Here is a 25,474-nt window from a genome sequence, read left to right on the forward strand (position 1 = left end):
AGCATATTATTCTGATTTTGTATGGTCTATGCTGACTGCCCGCCTGTTTCCTGGTTCAGTTCAAGAAATTGGCCTGATTTGTACCTTTCAACCCCTAAATCTTGTGGCTCTAAGTGCCTTAAGAACCATTTCCCCCATATGTAACCTCTTGCATGGTCCACTACATATCTGAGACTGTGCTCCATTTGACCCTCCTAAATGAAATTATTTGGGTAGGCATCTTTTGGTTCTCTTTTGTGGCACAGCTCTATAGAATGTGCCTCCCCATCCTGTCCCAAAGGAAGACCTATATGCATCAGGCTTAGCATAGAAGGCTTTGGGCCTAATAAACCTCTTATTATTTGTTTTTCTTTATTTGTTTTCTTGCTCTATGGCTTGGAGAATCACTTTTTTGAAAAAAAAAATGTGGTTTTGAAGTGCGTTTTGCTTATCTTTGGTTAATTGCTTTGTGTTTTTATTGTTTAATTTGGTTGTTGCTAAGGCTGCTTTGTTTCCACCTTTGACAAAAGTGGGATACAAATTTGGGTAGGTATTCAACTAAATTTAACTCATGGTAGACCCATATAACTTAGTAATTAATTTCAATAGGTCTATTCTAAATTAAAAGTATTGGAATACCACCCATATAAAATAAAACAAGCAATTAATATCTCATTAGGCCTCCAAACAAACATCCAGCACTAGAATACCATTACTGTTGACTCAGTATTCCTTTGGAGTAAAAATAAATTATGACCCAAGAAATGTTGATATAGTTAGTTTATATATGTCACAGAATTACATATAGCACTGCAGTATATAGACATTTGCAGCTCACATGGGACCTGTCCTGTGTGTTGTATTCAGTTTTTCCCTTCCAGCCTACTTACAGTAGTAATTGTAAGAGCCACAACACGCTGCAAAAACAGGATATCGGCTTGTGTCAAAAAGATCGTAGGAGGTTTTGAGGTTTTGATTTTTATCTTCACAGACTCTGCCTCCCCACTTTTTCTCTGTGTGTTTGTCTTACATGCATTCCCCAAAGAGAAAGAGAAGAGATGGCAGAGGCCGAGACACCGCTCTACGCCAAGATCTTGAACAAGTACAAAAACAGAACGACCCAGTCCTTACTGGAGCCTCTTTTGGCTGCTGAGTTCCCTGTACACACAGCGTGAGTATCTCTGGAGTTAAATTGCCATAAAGCCGTCTCTGATCTGTTTGCAAAGTTTAATCTGTAAACTAAAAGGCTGTGTGGAGCCATCAACATCACGGAACATCCCCTTCTGTATTGCAGCAAGCTCGGCTCTTGGGTTGGGTATCACAAGAGACTTATGGGTATGCTTAGATTTTCTTCGGCCAAACCTGTTGAAGGAGATTATTTGACATAGTTTTACCATAAAGTCATGATGTATTGTATTGACCAGTACGTTGCCGCTGCGTATTGTTTCAGATTTGCCACGGCAAGAGCTGTAAGGGAGCCTGAAACCCCAGAATAGTTGGGGATGTTTTTGTTTTTGTTTTTATATTGTGATTTTATGTTGTGAACTGCCCTGAGACCTGTGGGTATAGGGCTGTATACTACAACTACTACTAATAATAATAATAATAAATGCACTATGAAATAAATGACTCCTGTGGGGAATCTCAGCTCTCAGGGTGCGTAATAATAATGCTAATAGTAATAACTCTAACATTTATAATTTATGTGGCACCTGCAGCTAAGCTCTCGACACAATGTTTTAAAAAGATAGGCCTTCCCTAGTGCCTTGCAATGAGCTTCCTAATCTAACTCATGGTGCTTAGTCACATCTTGTGGTGGCATTTTGAGGGAGGCCTAGCTGGAGATAACTTCCTCACAAGCTGGAGCAGTAACCATTTTTGCCGTGACATTGGAACGTTGAGATGGATGGAACAGCAGAAAGCATAGAGCACCTTGCTAATGACTATGGTGGGCATGTGATGCACATACAGTGGTACCTCGGGTGACAAACACTTCGGGTTACCAATGCTTCAGGTTACAAACTCTGCTAACCCAGATGTAGTACCTCGGGTTACAAACTTTGCCCCAGGAGGAGAACAGAAATCACGCGCCGGTGGCGCAGTGGCAGCAGGAGGCCCCATTAGCGAAAGCGTGCCTCAGGTTAAGAACCATTTCGGGTTAAGAACGGACCTCCAGAGCGAATTAAGTTTGTAACCCGAAGTACCATTGTAAGTCCATGCTGCTCACTTGAGAGAGGATAGAAATGTTTAGGGGAGTATACCATGCAATTCACTTTTTTTTTATAATAGTGGCAGCCGTGCAATATGTTTCTGAATTCTGGTTCCCAAATGAGCTCTGTGTGTCAGAGTAGCTCAGGTTGAATGCCCCATTTGCTTGCTTTTATTCTTTCCTACTGTACTGCCTATATTTATATGCTGTCTTTCTGCCAAAGCACTCAAGATGGCTTACAGTTTAAAACAATGGCTTGTGATTTGAAAGACGTGAGAAAAAGGAACAGGAAAAGAAGTTACACACGTTCTGAATTTACACACTCAGGATTTTCTTCTGATCTCTTTTGAAACTTTGTGTCTCTAGTACTTGTGTTGCTGTGCTTATTTCTCGTATGAATGGAGCTGTATGATCACACATGAGCAGTGTTTTGCATACACAACATTCAACATGGAAACATTTTGCAGGCTTGCCACTTTTCAGTGATCCTGGTATGGTGTCTGTAATGGTCATCTGGCACGTAGAAATTAATCAGGTTAAATATTTCAGAGAGGTAAAGTGATGGAGAAAGCTTCACCAGTTTAATGTATTCATGTCAGGCTGCTTTTAAAGTCACAGGAACAAAACCATGAAGAGAGGGAAGAGGATGAGACCCAAAAGAGTGGGTGTAACATTTAAGCATATAAGGCTGCAACATTTAGTTGATTAAAAAATCTTCACATAGATTTAAAAGTTTCCCCAGTTAAACAGGAAATAGATTTTTAAACTTGAACTATTTTTAACATCATTGCTTACCAAAGTAAACCACAACAGCACAGGAGATGGAGAGTGTACCTGAGAAGAGGCACTGTCATGTATGCCTCTTTTAACCAAAACAATGGGTGCTTCTTTCTTCATAATGATAGTTGAGTCATTGACAGATTTGAGAGAATGAAAGTATTATCGACTAGGGGCGAATGAACTTGTTAATTTTGATTTTCTAAGTTTCTCATTTTTCCAATCTTATATTCAGTTCTCCACATTTCTGCTGCAATCTGCAATTATTATTATTATTATTTGCCAAAAAAGCCTAATGAATATTCTTTAGCATTTTACGGTGGTTTTCTAATAAACCCATGTTTGTATATAGTTTTGATTAATATATACATTTTTGCAAGCCATTTTCCCGAATAGAAAGCGTTTTTGTTATTTTTCACTAATGTATGTGGGTTGGTTGGTTGGTTGGTTGGTTGGTTTTTTCACATTCCTCCCTATTGTATGCATTTTAGTACATATTATTTAGCTGGAGAACTTAATCGTAAAATTCTGGGAACTATGAATTTTGAGAGATACCTGTGTTTCAGATTCTGTATTGGTTCAAAAAGTGCAAATTAGATCATCTCTTATTAAAACATGGAATAAATTGGATTTCTCATCCATCTCTATTATCAATTCACGAGACTGTTCCAACCTCCTGTCAGTGCAGCTGCCAAAGCCACATACACACAACTTCGCTGTCTCAGCAAAAGCCATATTTATCCATTGTCAGCTTCTCTGTGGACTAGGGATGGGGAATATGTGGCTCCCAAGATGTTGTTGGACTACAACTCAATCTTGCTTGACCATTGCCCATACTGGCTGGGGCAGATGGGAGTCAGAGTCCTACAAAATCTGGAGGCCTACAAACGCACACCTTTCTGCAGCTGTTATCCCATTTTTGCTCATCATGTCTGTTTGGGGGGTTGCTGAATCTCATGGTTCTTTGTGTCTGGCAGGGTTGGAATAGCAAAACTGATCAGTTAATGAATCAAAACCCATTATGCCCAATCAACTACAATTTCTTTATTCAGGTGAAAGTCCTGGTGTTTGGAAAGTGGAAAATCGAACAACTTGTTAAAACACAAGATAGGCAGCCATATTCTTGGTTTCAGAATCTAAATTTAGCCGATGTAGTAAGTCATTATGTTCAGAAAACTTTCCCACAGCCAAATACCAGAAGTATTAATGTTCATAATGTTCAAGTGTGATTGTGGCCTTGTTTTCACATAGTGGGTTCATTGTACTTTCCTCAGGCTAAAAGCTTTGGCAGCTACTGGGCAAAAGTCAGCAGAAGATGCCGCAAAGTGGTGAGTGTGCAAAAGCTGTATTTCTCAATGAAATGAATTAGAAGGTATTGTTCCATCTTTTTTGGGGGGGGGGGTCCCACTAACACTGTATCTGACATTGTAGGAAATGATGCTACAAAATCGCAGCAAACTCAAATATATATTTCAGCAATGGAATGAGAAAATTCAGTATGGCAGCATGTTAGATTTGCTAATAATAATAATAATAGTAGTAAATTTTATTTATACCCCGCCCTCCCCGGCCAGAGCCGGGCCCAGGGCGGCTAACACCAGTAAACTTATAGTAAAAACATAATAGGGGGAAAAACCAATTTAAAATACAGGTTAAAATACAATTTAAAATGCAGCCTCGTTTTAAAAGTAGCCCATAGATCAAAACCATAAGGGGAGGGAAACATAAGGGTCAGACCAAGTCCAAACCAAAGGCAAGGTGGAACAGCTCTGCCTTGCAGGCCCTGTGGAAAGATGTCAAGTCCCGCAGGGCCCTAGTCTCTTGAGACAGAGCATTCCACCAAGTCGGGGCCAGTACTGAAAAGGCCCTGGCCCTAGTTGAGACCAATATAACCACTTTGAGACCTGGGACCTCCAAAATGTTGTCATTTGTGGACCTTAATCCCCTGACCCTGAGCCTTCTTCCCTTGGGGATTCCCCAGCTGGTGCCTCCCACCAGTCCTCTGCAACCAGGCAGTGAATGACTATGGTGGCTGGCCTGTTAGGGCAAATGGCGCTCTGCCCCACCAACCTCAATCAGTTCCAGCCAGCAGTACAACCTCTTTTAGGATGGCGGGCACCACTCCATCCTGCAATGAAATGTTTACCACACCCTGAGCCCAACTAGCCTTCACCACCTCTGCTGAAAAAAGAAATTGGTGGGGAGTTTCCCCACCACTTTAAGATCACATCCTTCCTTTCTTCTTTGGCGATCGCTCGTAGCTGAGTAAGATTGTCTTCCGTAAACATGGTTTTAAAAGTGAGTCCATAAGTGACTGCGAGGCCAATTCTGGATCCACACGTCCTTCCACAGTGGGGACATAGGTTTCCAGGCGGGAGTTGATCATGGTGAGGGTTTGTCAAGCGTGCATTCCTCTTAGCGCATTTCTCCCTTTCGTCCTGAGTTCGAGCGTCTTCAGAACCCATGATACCTTTGGTAAAGGCTGTTCTCTAACTGGAGCACTCGCAGGCCACTGTTTCCCACTTGTTGATGTTTATACTTCATTTTTTAAGATTTGCATTGAGAGAGTCTTTGAAAGCCACTTCCGAGCTGGAGAGGAGGTGGGGTTGCGGGCCCACCCCCTCCCCATGCACGTGGGGGCTGGCTCACAGCCCCCGCGAGAGCAGGGGAATCCTCGGGCGCGTCACCGCCCCGGCCGGCCAATCGGCGAGCTGGGGAGGCGTGGCCTAGTACATTTTAGGCTGGCGCACCCGGGGACTTTCCTCTCTTCCCCGTTCCAGCTGCTTTGGTTTCCCATCCCCCCCCCTTTAGGTTTAGCTAGCCCTGACCTTGCTATGGACTCCGGTTGGTCGCCGCAAGGGGCCTGGTAGGAATTTTTCCACTTGCCAAATTTCTAGGCATTTGGTTTTTTCGCCTACCTCGTAGCAAACGTCACAACTACCCGGTATTGGGGGTTAGGCATTGGCAGGGGTAATTGTTATGCAAATGAAGGGGGAAAGAAGCACCATCACCTTCTCCCAAAGCGAAAGGTAGTCCGGTAAAGGACTCTGGGGGGGCGTTGCCCTGTCCGAAGCCTATGGAGGTGTGGGCCTAAGGCACGCCCCCAAGCAGTGACACCCGGGGGATCCTAGTTGGCGTACTTCAGCAGGACTCCCCCGGCTGGTGGTTAACCCTTCCCGGTCTCCATGCCGGGTAGTCGATAGGAACCAATGCCTAAGGCCAATACCTCTCAATTCCTGTAATCAATAAAGCTGTGGCCTTTTTACGCCCATTAACCTTAAATAATGTGTCCTGTGTCTTCATTTCACATGGGGGGAGGGGACTTGCCATGCAACCTCTTTTGTTGAACACCAGCATTACGCTCACCATTTTAAAGTTCGGAATAGAGTAGTTGCTTTGGAAGACGATAATCAGGCATCCGCACAACATGGCCAGTCCTACAAAGTCGATGTTGAAGAATCATTGCTTCAATACTGGTGATCTTCGCTTCTGCCAGTACACTGGCATTAGTTCGCCTGTCTTCCCAGGTGATGTGTAAAATTTTTCGGAGACACCGTTGATGGGATCTTTCAAGGAGTTGGAGATGTAGTTTACTGGTCACAGAGCTATAGTTCTCAACAATGTTAAAAAATTATGGTTTCCAGGATTTGGGGGTGGGGAGCCATAGTGTGGGTGCGACCTGTATGTTAAAAATGCCCTGCATCAGGTCCGGCACATACACGAGGAGAGGTGAAGCAGCTGCCTCAGGCAGCAGAAGCCCCCAAGGCAGTGTCCCTGCAATTACTGCCAGAGGAACAGTGCCAGCATCTGTGCCAGTTTCTGATGAGATCACTTTGTACCACCATTGCAGCCTATGTACATAAAGTGTGAATCAGCTCTTGCAGAAGACCGTCATAAGTTTATCACTTCATCTCTACATTGTAGGTTGCATTCTCACTGCAATGATCCCTCACTGGAAGACCCAATCCCTCAGGAATATGCCCTCTATTTGTGCCCGACGGGTGCTTTGAATGACACACTGATGGAATTTTGGAAAGAAAGCAAAAACCAGTGTGGGAAAAACAAAGCCCATGAAGTTTTCCCACACATCACACTTTCTGAATTCTTTACGGTGAGTGAACAAAGTATTTATTGTGCTGACAATGACTGAAGTCTCTCGATTTAAGTCAAGGGTCAGCCCCAGAACCTATTTGCAGTGCTTGCCATTTTTTAACCCATTTTTACTTGGTTGTGTGCCTTGTTCTCATCATCATAAGTGTGCCATTTCATCTATTTCCAGTGTTCAGGAATGAGTGTTGTTGCTTGCTTAGCCAAAAAAATACCACCGATTTACAAGAGGAAGGTATCAGACAACCTGGAGAAGCTCCAAAATTTACAGAAGTGCCAAAAGAAAAAGAAAAAAAACCTTTGGGTGGGGGACTCTAAAGGGAGGGGGCTGAAACTGGCTCATATGGAATTAGCATACTCAGTGACCCTGAAAGGTCAACTGAACATTTTGAGAGCGTGTGGGAAAGCAGGTGGGTGGGTGACCATAATGGAGTCTTTTGGAAGAGGAAATGGCTGGCTGAAACACTTCACTGCAGAGTTTTGTTGCAGATCTCACTTGTAAATGGTGCCTGTGGCAAGGGGGTCCATTGAAATCCTGTAACTGGTGGGTTTTATTTCAGTGTGAAGACCAAAAAGTTGATGGCTTGTACGAAGCCTTGAAAAGAGCAGGCGACAGGTTTTCTGGTTACTTCCCGGCAATCATTTCCTTATCACTACACTCCTCCAGCACCTACATTGGCTTCTTCGTTAGCGACGGCCCTGCAAATGTCCTCAAGTCGTTTGCTGCAGCTTTTGCTTCAGAGGCTATCGTCTTAGCAGGTAACTACTTTGACAAACCCGTTGTCAAAGTTTTCCCTGTTTCATGTTGGCACACATAAGCAGAGAAGCTGCCCTCTCCATTTCAGTGTCACAAAAAGTTCTGCATGAGTTTGTATATTGTACAGGTTGCCTTTTTTCTGACATCAAGCAGCATCAGGCAGCCCCTTCTTGTGTGTAGCTTTGTGAGTGCACTGGAGCCTGCACGTGTGTGACTGCTTGTGTGTACTAGGGCTGCAATCCTACCCACTTACCTGGAAGTAAATCCCATTGAATTCAGTAGGTAGACACCCATAGGATTGCACTATAAATTGGAGCTATAATGCATTTTTCAAAATGACTTTTTTCAGCATAGTAAAAAAAAATTATAGAATACAACTCTGGAAATAATAGAATGAAAACTAATTTCATCCTTCAATACTATTTGACAGTTGTTGTTGTTGTTGTAGATTGCTGTGTAAAACCTTCAACAAAGCAGCTCCATCTTACATTGGCCAACAAATTTTACCCTCACCATCAAAAGACTTTGGAACAACTGGCGAAATCGGTCAATTCTAAGCAAAGCTGCCAGTGGACAGCAGTTCTGTATTCCAGAGATATGCGCTTTGTACATTACCAGGTGTGTACACTACAAGATACTGAGGATGTGCACTGACCACAAGGTTTTCCTTATATCTGTATCTGTAGTTTTGGAAAGTAGCTTGATCTGTTTTGGATCCTCTCTGTGTCTTTCCAGTTCAATTCATTATTTAGAATCAAGTTAGATCTGGTAAAAACAAAGTCCTACTACGACCCCCAATTCAATATTATGGGGTATCTGAAAATGGCTCTACTGCCCATCCCCCAATCACAGAAGTGGGTGAAATTTGCAGGCACAGCAACCGTTTTTGAGTGGGTTAATTGTAGGCAGATACGTTCAGGGGTTTGATTCAAAGCACCTCTAAAGTTTTAACAATAGAAAAGCGTATAACTTTTTTATTTTATTTTTATTTTTTTATTTTATTTTTATTTTATTTATTTTTTTTCTGTTAGTAGTGGATGGAATTCCAGCAATGTTGCCCCATCTGAGGAGATGACACTTGCTGAATTTCAGATTAATAGCTGCAGTTGTCCTCCTGCAAGTGCAGGCTTTACTCTTTCAGGTTGGGTACTAAAGGAATAATAGGATGTAGAGATGAGAAAGGGGCATGGATCCCCAGGAAAGACTAGGCTGGGTAAAGTGCAATCCCTCAGGAAGGACTCTGTTATTCCAAGAGGAAGAAAATGTTTTGTTTATTATTACATTAGGTATTTTGTGTTTTTATACTATAAGCTACCCTGTGGTCCTTGGATGAGGGGCGGTATATAAATTAAGTAAATAAATAAATAAGGTTTGTTGGGGGATGGGCTTCTGACACAAACCCTAGGATTTGGAGGGAGATATCTCTATTTACTTGCACAAATCCACATGAAACACAAACAGTGTTTAATTCCCTCTTCCACATTGCTGTGATTTGAATGTCTGGGGGAAATAATTCACTGTGTTTAAAAGCTAAACCTGTCCATCAAAATGAACTATCTGTCACCTCTCCAACCCATCTCCTCCCCTCTCAAGCTCTGAACATTTCCCTAGTTTTGGTTTTCATGTGTGCTTTTGGATAGCTGAAGCCACTTGGAAGCTTAAAGAATCCCCGAGTTAAAAGTGTGGTTCAACTCAGAAATGTGAGAAGACTCTCTGAATAAATTAACACCCACACTAGATACCTTACTCTTTGAAATTGGAAAAAACTTTCTGTGGGTGTTTAGTTGGTTAGATATAGAGTGCTAACCTTCGTGATAAGCTTTTGGCAATGCATCACTTTATTTTCATTCACGAAACAGAAAGATATCCTTTCTTTTAGTCTGGCTATGTGGCATTCTACTCTGAAAAGTCATTTTGCATGCCAGGAATTTTCTTGGAGAGCCCCAGATCCCATGCACAAAAGAGAGGCCTCAGGTTCTGAAATTTCCCTGGTTTTGCTAACAGTGTTTATGCCACGGTTTGTCAGACCACTGATAGTTATAGTGCTAGGGGTAGGTGAAAAGTTCAGTTCAGTTCAGTTCACATTTAAGGGAATTTGCACACAATGTGTGAACCACAACACAAATTTGCACTTCTCTGAATTTTGCAGTGCAGTTCTCCTGCCAAGTAAAGTGTACAAAATGCATGTGTGTGTGTGTAAATGTGTATATTACTGAAGGTAACATTAAAAAAAACCATTGTATTAGGGGAAATTGCTTTTAAAACTGATTTATTAAGCAAATGTGTGCAAATCTTTGTATTCTAGGAGAATATTGCACTAAATTGCTGGTGAATTTTCATGAGCACTTTTTTAAAAAAATGCTAATTGATATTGAAATGTGGGGAATTGAACTTAATATTTGGAAAACTGAGGTAAATTAAAAAATGACATATTCACCCATCCCTGGTTTTTTTACTCCCACCCGTTTTTCTGAATTAAAGCTGCACTTTAGCCTTATACCAAAAAAGATCTATTTTTAGTGTGCATTGAGTGAATATACAGAGAAGAATATATGAAAGGCAGAAGCAGGTTGCTGTGTGGGGTAGAACCTCTATGTTAGCTTCCTGGCAAATGGACCATTGTAGCTTACCAGGAGGGAAAGGGGTCAGGTGTCGGAGAGGTCAGTACAGTGCAAATGCCCTGACAGAGGAACTGGATTGGTTCTGTCAGTGCATTTGCACTGCACCAACGACCTCAGCCCTCTCCGGTCCGGGAAACAATAGTGACCCACCAGCTAGTGCAGCAGTTTCATCCTTCTTGGTGAGTTGCTCAGCTGAAAAAGGCTTTTAACCTATTTTGTGATAAGCAGCTGTTTTCCATGACACATCATACTAACATAATCAGATAATCGCAGTTATACCATGAACAGTAAACCATGTGAGCTTCTCTTTCATTGAGCCCTAAGGTTTCTCCTGTTACAAATATAAACTGATTCAATGTCTCAAATAAAGTTGAAGCAGATGTCAACAATGTCTTCTTTTCCTGGATCTGACAAAACGTATCTCACATTATTGTTCTCCTCTTTAAAAATAAATAAATAATCAAATTCTCTTAGCTTTTGAGGGCCCTGTTCCAGTATAAGCCTCAGAACATTGATGAACTGATGCTGAATGTTGGGGATCTGGTTTATGTTGACCGGGCAAAGCAAACAGAAGTTTGTGAAGGCTGGGTGATTGGCATCTCCCACAGAACTGGGTGCCGGGGATTTGTTCCTGAAAATTACACAGAAAAAGCCAACGAGTCAGATACCTGGGTCAAACACAGGTTAGTATTACTGAGCTTCAGATTTTTTTATGGCATATGTGCAAACTATTCCATATCATTCTCCACTTGTATAAGAGTTGAGTTGTTATTACCCTTCACTTTTAGTTATTAAATCAACCCTGTGCAGATTGATCCCTGTATAATAGACAATAATGTAGTATTCCACCATGCTGCATAAGTGCCAGAAAAGCTGCATAAGTTCAGGAATTATTAGCAAAGCAGCCAATGAATAGAAATGTGTCCAGACTTTGCATCCCTTATCTTTAGCATGTCAGTGCAGATTCATACAGTCATACATCGGGTTGTGAAGCGCCACGTCTGTGCACGCGTGTGATGTGATTCAGTGCTCCTGCGCATGCACGTGACGTCATTTTGTGCTTCTGCACATGTGTGAGTGCCAAATCCCGGAATTAACCTGCTCCGGTACTTCTGTGTTCGGTGCGGTCCCCAACCCGAAAACGCGCAACCTGCAGTGTTTGTAACCTGAGGTATGACTGTATAATAGAAATAAGGGCTAGTTCTGGAGTTGTGTTTCTTACCTATTTTGTTATTTTGGAGATTTCCTGCAGCACCAATATCCAAAACAATTGAACTTGGGGGCATTCCCACCACATGTGGAGGTATGTGCCTATGGAGGTGTAGCCTCTCCAACACTTAGATGAGGTTTCTGGGTGTCAACAGTGCCAGCTTCCATAGTGTAAGGTACCATATATAGGTAAGTTTCAGACTGAGTAGTTCTCTTCATTTGGCTAAGATGGATTTAAATGGTGGTTTAGACCACAGTTTAGACCATTGGGTAGGGGTCATTTCGTATCCTATGTCATACATTGTCTTTCTAAGTGCTCTAGAAATTATCAAGTATCATCTCTCAAGGTGCCTTAGAAACTAGCATTCTTGCAAGTTATTTGGAAGACTAGCTTTGTCTTACTAAGCACTCTAGAGGCTAGCATTATCTTTCTCAGACCTAGACACTAACACAGTTTTTCTAACAAGGTCCTTCTAACTCCCACACTCAGCTTGAATATTTGTAAATAAACAGATGTCACACAACCACCATACATCTCTATAAATCACAAGGAAAGTGGCACTTTAAGAGGCTGCCCTCTTTACCATGTAAGAAAATTGGGAACACAATATAGCAAATACCCCTGGAAATATACATTGGCTATATTCAAAGATTATCTGTTTCTACAATCTGCCATATTGTCATTTAGAGAACCATTGTGGGCTCAACCTTCTTTGCAGAGATCTGTGGGTTTGGTCAGCCTGGAGGTGGCCTTGATGTCACATAGTGTGGACTTTGTGTTTGGTTTCAAAAAGAAGCAGGAGCCTGGATTTCTCCACTATTTTATTATCCCTCTCAGTCATTGGCATCCAACTTTCTTTTACAGAGAATATATGTTCACTCTGCATTCTAAGAATAAAAATGAGTCTTGCAATAAACTGAAAAACCCAAATCCTTTGCCAAGAAATGCAGGCAAAACACTTCCTCTTCAGGTAACTGGCTTTTGAATGTCTTCATCCTATGGAGTGTGCATGAATGATAGTGTAAGAAAAGCTGCTGTACAAAATAGGTTTGCGCAAGTAACATTTTATACAGTTTTGGGGTTTCACCATCACATGAAGTGTAACATTAAGAAACCTTCCCAGGCAGAAGGATTTCTGTTTTCAGAAGTAAACCAGCTTTCAATACCTTGGGGAAGAGATAGGGAACCTGTGGCCCTCTGGGCGCTGTTGGACCTCAATTCCCATCACCCCAGACAGCATGGCTGATGGTCAGGGGTGATGGGAGCTGTAGTTCAACATCTGGAGCATCGCAGGCTTCCTATCCCTGCCTCAGGGCTCTCTTATACATTATATTCAGATCTCCACAAGGCAAGCAGTTATTGTAGTCAGCGTGCGAAAGCATGTTGCTTTAATAGACTGTTTTGTACTCCTAGACTACGTCGTCTTTTGGTGGATTTATCATAAAAGCAACCCCAAATTCAGAATGGAGAAGAAGAATCGGCATTGTGAGAATCTCAACTATCCAGCATATCTAGCTATGTTACAACCACTAGCCGTGATAGCTAAATGTGAACATCATGTTCAGAGGCAGCATGCATCTCACCCTATTTGTGAGCCTCTTAGAAGCAGCTGGTTAAATTCTGCTGGGGACAAAATGTGGTTCCCCCCAGATGTTGTTGGATTCCAACTACCATCAACCAAAACCAGCATGGCCAATGGCCGGGAATGATGAGAGTTGTATTCCCCAGCAACTAGAGGCCCACAGATTCCCCAGTCCTGCTACACTATATAGGCCAGACTTTGTTTTGATTTAACATGGAAATTCCTACATTCTTACCACGATCTGAACTTGCACCATTTGTCCTAGTGACAAGAGTGTCAATGTCACTGGTTGATGCACTTAAAACTTATATTCCAGGTGGAAAGATCCAAATTAGAAACAGAACTGTTAGAACCTAAAACTAAGAATTTGTCAAGAATGTTCAACTTGCTGCTGAAATGGAATACTCAGGATGAAACGGTAAAATCGGCTATGATTAAATGGGCACAGGATGTTGGACATAATATTATGTTTGCTGACTGGGAACAGTTATGGACCACAGGGATGAAATTTACGGCATGTAACACCTTAAGAGAGAATATTATGAAAATGATATACAGGTGGTACATAACCCCAGTCAAGCTTGCAAAAATCTATCACTTGCCCGATAACAAATGTTGGAAATGTAAAGAAACTGAAGGTACATTTTTTCACCTTTGGTGGACGTGCCCAAAGATTAAGGCTTTCTGGGAAATGATATATAATGAATTAAAAAAGGTATTTAAGTATACCTTCCCTAAGAAACCAGAGGCCTTTCTCCTGGGCATAGTCGGCCAAATGGTGTTAAAAAAGGATAGAACTTTCTTTATGTATGCAGCAACAGCAGCAAGAATACTTATCGCAAAGTATTGGAAGACACAAGAACTTCCCACGCTGGAGGAATGGCAGATGAAACTTATGGACTATATGGAATTGGCAGAAATGACTGGTAGAATCCGTGACCAGGGAGAAGAGTCGATGGAGGAAGATTGGAAGAAATTTAAAGACTATCTTCAGAAACATTGCAAAATTAAAGAATGTTAGAGTGATGTTGGACTGAAAATAAGCGGTTTCGTGCTGTACAGGTTAAAGTTAATGATAGACTAAGATTAAAAGATTAGGATTAAAAATGTTTAAAGAAACGGAAATTTGACATTAAGAGGGAAAATTTTAAAGTTATATGATATTAAGACTAAAGATCAGGTTTAAAGAAATTGAAGTTATATATTTCAATATTTTATTAAAGTTAAAGATTGGGATTAAAAAAGTGGAAAAGAAATTGATGGACAAATAAATCTGGATTGGAATACAAAAGAGGGAGGTATGAGGAAGTCCAGAAAATAAGTAACTAAAAAACGGAAATGAAAAAGAGATATTGTTTTTAAATGTTATGTTTTTTTGTATTTTTACTGTTGAATCTTGCTTTTGTTTTCTTTTTTTTGTGTTTTTGTTATATGTATTGTGTATGTTTTTCTTTTCTTTCTTTGTTATTTAAAACTTTAATAAAAATTATTTAAAAAAAAAAAAAGATGCACTTAAAACTTATAGAAGTGCCATTTTGTAGAGGCCATGCCAGTGCAGCATGGTGCGAATAATACTTCTGCTCATTTAAACTTCTTGTTATCTAAAAGTTTCTGTCATTTTAATGAGCAGAGTTGTAATGCAATTTCTTCCAGCTCCCTGGGAAAAGCACAGTCCCAAGAGGCCTCCTGATTATTCGCCACGGAGAAAGGGTAGATCAAGTGTTTGGGAAGTCTTGGCTCCAGCAGTGTTTTGATGCAGATGGTAAGTAGAAGGTTGGGGATCTGATACAGCAGATTTGACCTAAAGCAATGTATCATATTAACAGTAATGAACAAACAAAAATGATTAGCCCATCTGCTCCCTGGAAACCCTGTTGAGAATGGAAATGATCTCTCTGTGAGTTCCCAAGTTGCCTTGAGTTTGAAATGGGTTCATCATAAATTAATAAAGCAGCATTTTCAGGGGCTGTGCAACTTATGCATCAGACTCTAAAATCAGTAAAAGTAGGCCAAGATAGGGTCTGGAAATCAAGCCTTATGAGGAACAGTTGAAGGAGCTGGGTATTTTAGCCTGAGGCGATATCCGATAGCCATCTTCAAATATCTAAAGTGTTGTCACATGGAAGATGGAGCAAGCTTGTTTTCTCCTGCTCTGGAGGGTAGGACTTGAACCAATGGATTCAAGTTACAAGAAAGGAGATTCCGACTTAACATCAGGAACATTTTCTGACAGTGAGGGCTTTTCAACAATGGAATGAACTCCCTCAGAAGGTTGTGGACTCTCCTTCATTGGAGGTTTTTAAGCATAGGTAGCGTGGCCACGTGTCATGGATGCTTTAGTTGAGATTTGTGCATTGCAGGGGGTTAGCCTAGATGACCCTTGGGGTCTCATCCAACTCTACAATTCTATGATTCTATGACTCTATTGGATGGGTGGGGAATTGAGATTGTAATAGTGGTGGCATCCTAAGGACACCTAGGCCATAATGGATTAAAAGCAAACCTAAGCGAAATAAAATTAGATTTGCTGTGGATGTTCTGGCATTAGTTGTAAAAGCATTCTGAATTTGTTCCAGGAAAATATCATCGAGCTGACCTCAATTACCCCACCAGTCTACCAAATCGAAAAGATAGCATCAAGAACTTTGAATATGATCCTCCTTTATCATGTTGTGGTATTTTCCAGTCTAGACTAATAGGTAAGCTAAACAGAAGTTGGGACAACAGAAAGAAGGGCTTGGTGGTTCAGATTTTCCATAGTCAATCAGAGACCATGCTGGCAGTAGCTTTCCAGAACTGTAAGGTGGACGTGGTATCTCACCATGAAGGTATCCAGCCACAATGAGCTTGTCCACCATAACAGCATTTAAGCCCAGTTCATATTGGATAACACAGGTGTCCTCAATCCATGATCTCATTCTCATTAATGACAGCAAAGTTTCTCACCAGAAATTAGCATCTCGTTTAACCAGAAGCCTGCATGAACCAAACTTTGGTCAAAACTTAAACAAGCAACAGATGTATCTGGGTGCCTTTTGCCGAACAGGTGGAAGATCTTGGTCATGGAGAAGGGCGTTGCTCAGGGCTGGCCAAAGATATATTGAGGCAAAGGACAAGATGCCCACCTAAGTTCAGCACTGGTGATGGGAAAGTGTTCTCCACTTTAACTGAAGGCTTCAAGCTAGCTTAGGCAAGCACAGGACCTGGCGTGGTACACACAGCTTTCTCCTCCAACTGAGGGAAATGGCTGGGGGGCTCGGGAGGAATGGCCTGGGGCTGCTGACCAGCTTTTAAGGCTGAGAATGACCACCTCATTCTATGTAATAATGGTAAGGGCAGCAATGAATTACTGGATAATATAGCACTCTATGAAGCGCTTGTGTGGGCCATGGAACTTCCATTTAATTTTACTTTCAGCTTACTTTTGGAAGAGCAAAAACATAGCAGCTCACAAGGGCTGTAATGTGGGGCAACACTAGTAGAAAGACAAACAGTAACTCAGAGTTAAACAGAAATAGGTGTGAATATATTTCAGGCAATAAAATGGCACCCTTTACAGAATTGTTTAATGAGAATCATAAATTTCGACCCAATTTCCACAAAGACTCTAGTCTTCTTCATTGCTTCTTAATTCAAAAAGTATCCCTTGTGAGTCCATCCATTTCAATTGTATATTAGAACACAAAACAATACATATTGGAATGAAAGCCCCCCACCCACAATCCATATAAACATGCTTTGCACCCATATTTTCTTTTTGTGAAGGATTTTTTTGTGCTTCTTTATTCTCAGGAGAAGCCCTGCTTGAGAAGGAAGTGATAGTTAGCTGTGTCTACTCTTCCCCAGCACTACGCTGTATCCAAACTTCTCAATATGTATTAGAAGGTAAGTGACCCTTTCTGAAAGAAAGGATGTATGGAACCAATCAAGGCTGAAGTGGTGTGCTGGCGTCTTAATTATTTTTAAGGAGAAGCATTTTCTCAGCGCCAGTTCTACCACTAGGCAAAGTGAGAAAGCCAGTTCAGGCAGTTGATTTGGTTGTTCTGTTAGGCTATATGCACACCATACATTACGGTTACCAGGCTTCCCTGTTTCACCGGGACAGTCCCCGGATTTACAAATATCTGTCCCCAGACAAAATCCGTCCCCGGAATGTCCCCAGATTTCATTTAATGTCCCCAGATTTATATTTTAAGTGTTGTAGATTTATTAGTAGGGAATGAATGTTGTGTGATTGGTTCAATGGCACAAGACACCTCATATGGGGGCTTCTGGCGAGGCAAAATGGTGGGCGCCACGGCAGTGGGCAACTCCTGAAGCCAGCAAGAGCCAACTGCGCTACCATGCTGGCTCCGGGCTGCTGAGACGACTGCCGCCGCTGCCGCCACTGCCGAGGGGGAACCTGGGACGCCCAGCGTGTCAACTGAGGGAACCACTGACACCCCCCCCCTGTGACCCAAATTGAGCTGGGAACAAGAGCGCCTGGCCACCCCAGCCGACTGCCCAGCTGCTCTCCGGGGCTAGGAAAACCCCGGAGCTGATGCAGGGAGAAGGAGGAGAAGAGAAGGAGAAGGAAGAGAGAGAAAGAGGAAGGAGAAAAAAGAGGGGAGCCCCAACCTTGCCACCACTGAAAGGAGAGGTAGGAGAGCACCGAGAGGGCAAGGACACGTGGCTGATCCCAGCCCGACCTGAGGGAGAGAAACAGACAGACAAAATAATTAACCTCTGGGACATTACTTATTCCAGATCACACCACATAAGACTTTTCCTAAGACTTTTTGAAATGTTTATTGAATGCAAGATTTGGTCTTAAACAGGTTCTATATGCTTTTCTTTGTTATAATATCGGCTTTCATTATTGCAGGGCTTCAAATGGAACAAAAAGCCAAGATTTGTATAGAACCTGGACTCTTTGAATGGACTAAATGGGAGATAAGCACAGTTGTTCCCTCTTTTATGACACAGAGAGAATTGACAGAGGCCAATTACAGTATAGATACCACATACAAGTAAGTGCTACAGTTACAGAAACCCAGTTAGCATATAATACTAAGCCAAACCATGGCTTAGCGCAAATGGGTAAATGTACATGTTTCACTGTACTACTTCTCCCAGTCCTGTTGCTGCCAAGCTGCTGGTGGCCAAGCCATGGTTTGGCTTAGTGCTCTGCCTGAACCTCCACCAGCCGAACCACAAGTGGGAAACCAAGAACAAACCTTGGTTACAGCTCACGGTTCCTCTGGAGTGAGACAAACCATGAGCATGTTTCCAGAATGGTGCCTAAATGTTATGATGTGAGTGACTACCCAGTGCTGAACCAAACACTTCTCTTTATGGTCATCAGAATTAACAGAATGTAGCAAGTGTGTTCTTATTCACTCAGGTAGGATAGTCTCTATTCATTGTCAGATGTAGTATTAATCATTTAATACTACAGTCGGGAATTAGATGGGAGTACTGCAAGCCAACTTCTAAGAAATTCAGCCCAATTCTATTTGCTCCTGTTGTCATTATGGTTTAGTGGCCACTACAACATCCTGTGAAAGGCAGACCTGGAAATGATGATTCACTTATCTCTGCAAGTCTGGAGTAATTCCTTTGCTTGTGTTCCTTGCTAGAGAAAAGGCTGTGCTAGTGCTAGAAGCTGAGGGCCCACATTTGTGTTGTTGGCCTTAGGACTGGAGCAAGAGAAGAAAACCCATTCCTTGCTTCTGCCCAACAGAAAGCCAATTGTTGGCTGATAAACATTAAAGTTGCCTTTATGCCTTGCTTATGTACTTTCCGAATGCATCTAGATGGTAACTGCTGGAAACAGAATTTTAGATGAATAAGATCATTGGTCTGATCCAGCAGGGCTGTTCTTAAATTCTTAAGTCCTATGTGTCTAAGTGATGCCCTTATTTATTTAACTTATTTATTATTTAGCAAAATGTCTGCAGAGTATCCCTTAACTATAAGAAAATCTATAAGCTGCTGCTGAATAGGCAGCACCAGTGGCTGGAACAAGCAAGTGGTATGGTGTAAGGGGAGGTCATTGAATCAAGGAGACAGAGTCTTCTTGGGCTTGGGCACCTAAGGCCAACTCTATGCTCTGTTACAGTATGCAGACAAGAGCGTAGAAATAAGCTCTTCCAGTGCAATAAACCAATGCCTCTTTTAATGAGCTAGACAGCAGAAGGGAAGTGTAGTCTTGTCTCCATTGCAACTAGGGTTTGGGGGGAGAGGGGCAGGAGAAAACTGAGCTCTCTTAAATCAATGAGGTTGATAGTACATCCGTTATAGTGTATAATGTTGTCATATTATCTATGACTAAGCTTTATTTGCCCAAGGCCCATGTTATCTCTTACGCAGCCAATACTCTCTCATGTATGTACTCTAAGGCAGACACGTAGACACAGGCACACTGTGTCCCCCACCTCCCAGCTGCCCCATGCCCCCTTCCATTCACTGAATGATCAAACTGAAGATCAAGGAGGGGGTGATTTGCATCCCCATCCAAGCACTGGGCCTCACTTATCCTAGCACAGTGTGTACTTTCTATTATTTTCATTTTGCCACTGCTGCTAAAATTGGCAAGGTCTTTAGAGAGGCAAGAAAAAATGGCTCGGGGATCCAGATCAGACCCCCCCCCCCAAACTACCCTTGATCTAGGCTAGTTGCAGAATATATCAAAGTAAAGGTAACACATTTTAAAACGAAATACATAACAAGCAAGTGTTGGGGAAGAATCAAGAGCAGTCGCTGCTAGTGCAATGATGGGTGTTGGTGGAGATACTTTAGAAGCAAAGCAGCTTGGATTCTATGATTAATCACATTTCTGAACAATAATACCATATATTATAGGTACAAAAAGTTTGCATACTTTGTAAGAAGTAATTATTCTTGCACTTTCATCAACCGTGCTTAGTCTTCTCTTTCTTAACCCTCTGTGGCAATGGAGTTCTGTGGTTCAGTGCAGTTTGCAAAACCTCAAACAGAACAGGAAACAATAACGAGCACAGGATCGATTGTAGCCTCGTAGCTTCCTCTTGGAGTCCTTTTGGCAAAAGGCTGCGGTGAATGATTCAACTGTGGAAATTGTTCAGCTGATAAAAAAAATGACTTGGGCTGACCATGTGTGTGCTCTGGGAGGGGGTGGGAAAACAACTCTTATCTGTTTGTTGTATGACTCAGCACAGAACAACATCCTCAGCTTTAAAGGGAGTTGTTAGCAAAATCATCCCCCCTCCCCTTTTATCAAAAGTAGTTTTACAACAATGTTATTTTCCAACCCTGGGCACCTTGGAAGGATAGAAAATTAATTAAGAAAACAAAATAATATAAATATTATATATTATATATAAATATATAAATCTTATAGAGGGGTTTTAGGGGGGCACAAATCCAAACAACTTCTATACTTCAGTGACCTCAGGGCAGCGGGGGCATGTTTTGCTCATCAAATCCCTAAGGCTGCGAGGAAGGCTTGCTGGAAAAATACTTTTCTTTGTTGTTTGTTCCCCTTATCAAATCAATCCATTTATTACCACCAATAGACCAAAACACTGGAACCTCAGAGAAAAACAGATTCAAAAGGGTAACATAAAAACTTTTATATAAAGCTACAATAATTTCAAGCTAGTCCCTGAAGATGCTGTTTCAGATGTTGGGTATTTCTCTTGTTCTCACCACTACTGATAGAAATTTAGGCACTAACAGCAATACTTTGGGGGTTTTTATCTTCCATCAAATCCATTACAAAACAGAAGGACATGTTCTATAGATTCTACCCCTTGATTATAAAGGGGCTTCCCTTTATAACTGCTGATCAGCTACATCAAGTCTCTTTCAAAGGTGCTGAAAGTGCCTCTTAAAGGAGGTTGCCGTTACTGCCAGTCACCTTAGTAGCTACAGCAACCTCCTTTGACTTTTGGCAGGTATCATTCACCTGACATCATGATGACATCAGGTGAGTGGTTCTACCTACCTGTCAAAGTTGTCCCATACAGGGTTGGGGGAGATAAGGATCTGGCCCACTGGTGAAATACGGTTCCCCACTCATGCTATAAATGAACAATTTCCTAAAACCATCAAGCAGGTTAAGTGATGGAGCCTGGAATAGCATTCAAATGTTCCAAGCCTAACATTTCCTTTGAGCCAACGAATGTTAACCAAGTGGATTTTGTTAACAGGTGTCATTTTCCTCTTTCTTCTCTGATGGCATCCGAAAGCTATGAGGACTACGTGAACAGATGCTCTGCAAGTATAAAACAGATTGTCAGCTCCTGTGCAACCGAAGGTAACTCTATGGTAACTCTTGATTTCATTGCTTTGAATCTTCAAGGACAGAATCACAAGCACAAGTTTGCTATTTAAAAAATGCCTTTATGGCAGCCAAAATATAGGCGGGCTAGAACATATGCAGACTTGAAGGTTCTCAAGCACCACTAGTACTTCTTCAGGGGTGGGAAAACCCTACCAGATGAGCGGGGTATAAATAATAAATCATCATCATCTCAGTCTAAAGGCCGCATTCCTTTCTCAGCAACCTTCCAGGAGCCACGTGGCAATGGTGGGAGGGGCCAGAGGCAAAAATGAGCAGAGCAATGAATGTAAATTTTACCTTTCCACTGTAGGCTAGTTTCTACACACACTCCTCATACAGCCCTCTTTAGCCTTCATCCAGGCAAGCAAGGGCCACTGCTTGAACGCAAGGGCACATTCCAGCCTGGCAAAAGCACACAAAGAGGTGCAAAGTAGTGCAAGTGAGATGGGTGGCTTGGGGAGAGTCCAAAGGGAAATGTGGAAGGCTGCATTTGTCCTCCTGCAGCACTGAAGTCCCCCCCCCCCGCACTACTTTAATAAACTATTCTAAGGAGATCCCTTTCTAACAATAGGCACCATCCTGGTTGTTGGCCATGGCTCATCTCTAGATTCCCTCACTCGACCATTACTGGGTCTTCCTGCCAGAAAGAGCGGTGACTTTCCCCAGTTCATTCGAAAGGTAAGGCTCTCTCTTATCTATTGCATTTATAGCCCACCTTTTTATCCAAGGAGCTCAAGGTGGCATTTGTGGTTTTCCCTCCCCTCGTTTAATCCCTACAACAACCCTGTGAAGCGGTTAGGTTGAGAGGCAGGGACTTGTCCAAGCTCACCCCGTGAGCTTCAAGGCCAAGTGGGGATCTGAACCCGGTCTCCCAGGTCATTTCCCAACATTCCAACCACACTGGCTTTAAATAACTTGGTTGTTCAGGCTTGTTTGCCCCTATTATGTGCATAATCATCAGAGATTAAGACTTTTCTTGCCATAAGGACCATAGCAGAGAACATCAGTGGCAGAGAACATCCTTTGCAATGCAGGTTGTCCAGGATTCAATCCCTGGCATCTCAGGAAAGGGCTGGGAAACCTACCCCACCCCGCAAGATCCTGGAGAATCATTGCCAGTGAAAGTACTGGGTTAGAAGAACCAGTGGTCTGATTCTGTACAAAGCAGTTTCCTGCCTTTCTGCTCTGCATTCACAGTGTTCACAAAATGTTTGCTCTTAGAAACAGAAGAAACTGCCTTGTGCCAAATCAGACTGGTTGCTCGCCTAACAATATTTATTTATTTATTTATTAAAATTTAGACACCGCTTGGTTGTGAAAACAAAACAAAATCTCAAAGGGGTTTACAAAAAGATAAAACAATAAAATGGGGGGGGGGGATTAATAACTGTACCTTAAAACATACAAGTATTAAAACAGATTAAAATTACCTCAGCTTTCTAAGCGTCTGTGTGGGCTTGTCTAAAGAAGAATGTTTTTAGCAGGCACCGAAAAGAGTTCAGTGAAGGTGTCTGTTTGATGTCAATAGGCAGGGGGTTCCAAAGGGCAGGTGGTGCAACACTAAACAATAAAGTTCTTATAAATGTGGAATGGGTATTATGTGGCACCTGCAGTGGTGCCAGTTCCGTCGATCGAAGCAGTTGAGTGTACACATGTGGGTAACAAAACAACAGGATTTCAGGCAGAAGTCAGTCATTACCCTCGCTTGATACCTAATCCTTTTAATTTGCAGTCAAGTGAACTATGCTTTCCCCCTTACCCTTGAAAATTACTAGAATTTGGCTGACAATATCCTTTGTGCTGTTAGTGAAGAAAGAGGGACCCACAGCATAATTATCAGATCCTCTGAGCCACTTTATGCTGCTTAAATAACCTTCACTCCTTCAAGCCCTTGTGAGCCATTATTTGTTGCTTTTAAACGTCTCGAGTGACTTGCCCCTAACACTCTTGGATAATGAAAACTATTCAGTTACCTCGTGGTGGTGTTGGCTTATATGGGGTAACTTCCTTTCTTGCCCTAAAAAAAACCCCATCTTGAAATCTTTTCTGCTTTACTAGATTCCTTCACTGGGCATGTGTTTCTGTGAAGAGCTTAAAGAAGAGAAGAAATGGCAAATGATGAAGCCACCAGTCAAGATGTTAACCCATGGAGCAAATGCTCCATTCAGTTGGAAGCACAACCTTCCGGATCATTAAGCAATGTTCACTCAAATTGTGGATTTGTATTTTTCTGATTCAACAGAATCTCGCTGTTATTTCAAAACCTTGCTCTGCAGGCTGTTTCTTGGTCACAGCAAAATAATGGAATGGAACTTGGGAACTGGCTTTTACATTTTACGTGAAATGCGTTTATGGTTTTTTGGTTTTGTTTCCATCTTTCTTCAACCGAGAAATAAAATCCACACATTTCACTTTTAACTGCATTTCTACTGTAATAAAGAGGCGTGGAATTTCCTCTGATTCCCACACTTGCTTCCATCAAATAACTGCAGCAGTAATTAGATACGGGAACTGTGAAATGCCTTACAGTTCTTTTTATGAAGCAAGAATAAAAGTATTGCTGTTGCTGTTGCAAAAACTGTACATCACTGATAATATCAAGTTCACATTTCAGTTCCATATCTGCCAGTGATTTCCTGAGTTGGCATTTGTGTGATAAAATCATGACGACTACTTTAGATTCTGTCCTCACTTAAATTCTAAGATGAAGCATTCTGCACACAAACACATGCTATAGACAGCATGTCTTCTGCTGACAAAATTCCATCTTCCCCTAGTCTTCCTCTCCCTTTCTTGCTCTATCACAACAGCAGATGGGAGGCGTTCAGGACAGCTCCTGGCTAACAGTCACTTTGGAGTATAGTGTGGATTGGGTCTGGCATATGATTGTTTGCTTTTAAAAGACTTAAGTGCCCTTGATCCACACACCTATTTTATCCACTGTTGCAGGTCCAGACACAATGGAGTCATGGGCAGTGGGGTCAAGGCATAATAAAGTTGCAATAACCACAAAACAACCAACTGGGATTTAAATAGGCCACAAATTTATTGATTACAGATGTCTGCAGGTTTTGGCATAAGCATTGGGTATGTATCCTGAGTCAACCAGCCCAGTTCATTATTTGGTTGTGTTAACCAAGGTTAAGGATTGCCCTATGATGTGCATTAAATCAAGGCAACCCCTCCAAGGTCACCATTTTGGGGGTGCTATGGCCCATCAGCCCCCTGTCTTGGGTATCCAGACAAAAGCACCTCTTCCTGGATCCCTTTAAGGGGATAAGCAGATCCTTTGGAGGCAGGCTATCCCCTGTCCACTTAGACTAAGGATCCTGCCCAATGCTGATCTGCAACCTCCATTCTCCCCCAGCTGGCAGTAAGCAGTACTTGCCAATGGTAAAATAAGCTTGTGCAGGTTTTTGAAACACTAAAAAACCCTCCAAAACCAATTTACTGAAGGCAATAGTGGAATGTGTGTACACATTATGGGCAACTTAGCCTCTCTCAAGTTCTTAGACTAGGGTGGAAAACCTGTAAGCCTTCAAATGTTGCTAGACTACAATGCCCATCATCCCAAACCACTGGCCAGGCTGGCTGGGGCTGATGGGAGGTTCCCCATTTTAGTCTTCAACAACACCTTTCTCATGTCACCCTCTGGGGGAAAGCTGTCTAGGGCTGCTCCCAGATGACCTGTTTACTGGGATTCATTCTGATTTGTTTGTAGGAAGGTTATACAATGCTGCATCAAACAATCCCACACTTTTCAGTCCATTCCCCTATTAATTTCCTTTCTGCAAAAAGTCCAATTTTTTTAAGCAGGTTTGCTGCTCAAGAGTTCCAAGTTTACTTTTGTTGCATAACATGAGTTTGCTGATATGCTCTTGAATCCCACTCACAAAATTGTGACTGTCTGGAAGTGCCTTAGAATAT

At 42.0% G+C, this 25,474-nt stretch overlaps 1 protein-coding gene and 1 long non-coding RNA gene across 3 annotated transcripts; one reads left to right on the plus strand and one right to left on the minus strand.

Annotated features, from left to right (window-relative positions):
* Nucleotides 1-411: 411 nt before the first annotated feature.
* On the plus strand, nucleotides 412-23,965 carry UBASH3A (ubiquitin associated and SH3 domain containing A). 2 transcript variants are annotated; one of them, XR_013985777.1, is made up of 14 exons: nucleotides 412-1,150; nucleotides 4,240-4,293; nucleotides 6,890-7,076; nucleotides 7,633-7,831; nucleotides 8,278-8,447; nucleotides 10,925-11,133; nucleotides 12,525-12,630; nucleotides 14,896-15,004; nucleotides 15,819-15,941; nucleotides 17,035-17,127; nucleotides 18,107-18,251; nucleotides 21,414-21,531; nucleotides 22,119-22,225; nucleotides 23,606-23,745. XR_013985777.1 is itself a non-coding variant. In XM_081003608.1 (14 exons), exons 1-14 carry the CDS (start codon nucleotides 1,038-1,040, stop codon nucleotides 23,741-23,743), a joined length of 1,860 nt encoding a protein of 619 aa, XP_080859734.1. In that variant the 5' UTR covers nucleotides 412-1,037; the 3' UTR covers nucleotides 23,744-23,965. The 2 variants fall into 2 exon arrangements, 1 of the variants encoding a protein (XP_080859734.1); XM_081003608.1 differs by having other exon boundaries at nucleotides 21,414-21,520; nucleotides 23,606-23,965.
* Nucleotides 14,998-20,523, minus strand: LOC308476164. Its single transcript, XR_013985778.1, has 3 exons — nucleotides 20,105-20,523; nucleotides 17,860-17,930; nucleotides 14,998-15,043 (listed from the first exon to the last, which is right to left on the minus strand). It is a non-coding gene; the product is annotated as an uncharacterized lncRNA (long non-coding RNA).
* Nucleotides 23,966-25,474: the final 1,509 nt, after the last annotated feature.

The sequence above is a fragment of the Podarcis pityusensis genome, assembly GCF_964106645.2.
Source record: "Podarcis pityusensis genome assembly, chromosome: 4".
NCBI lineage: Eukaryota > Metazoa > Chordata > Lepidosauria > Squamata > Lacertidae > Podarcis > Podarcis pityusensis.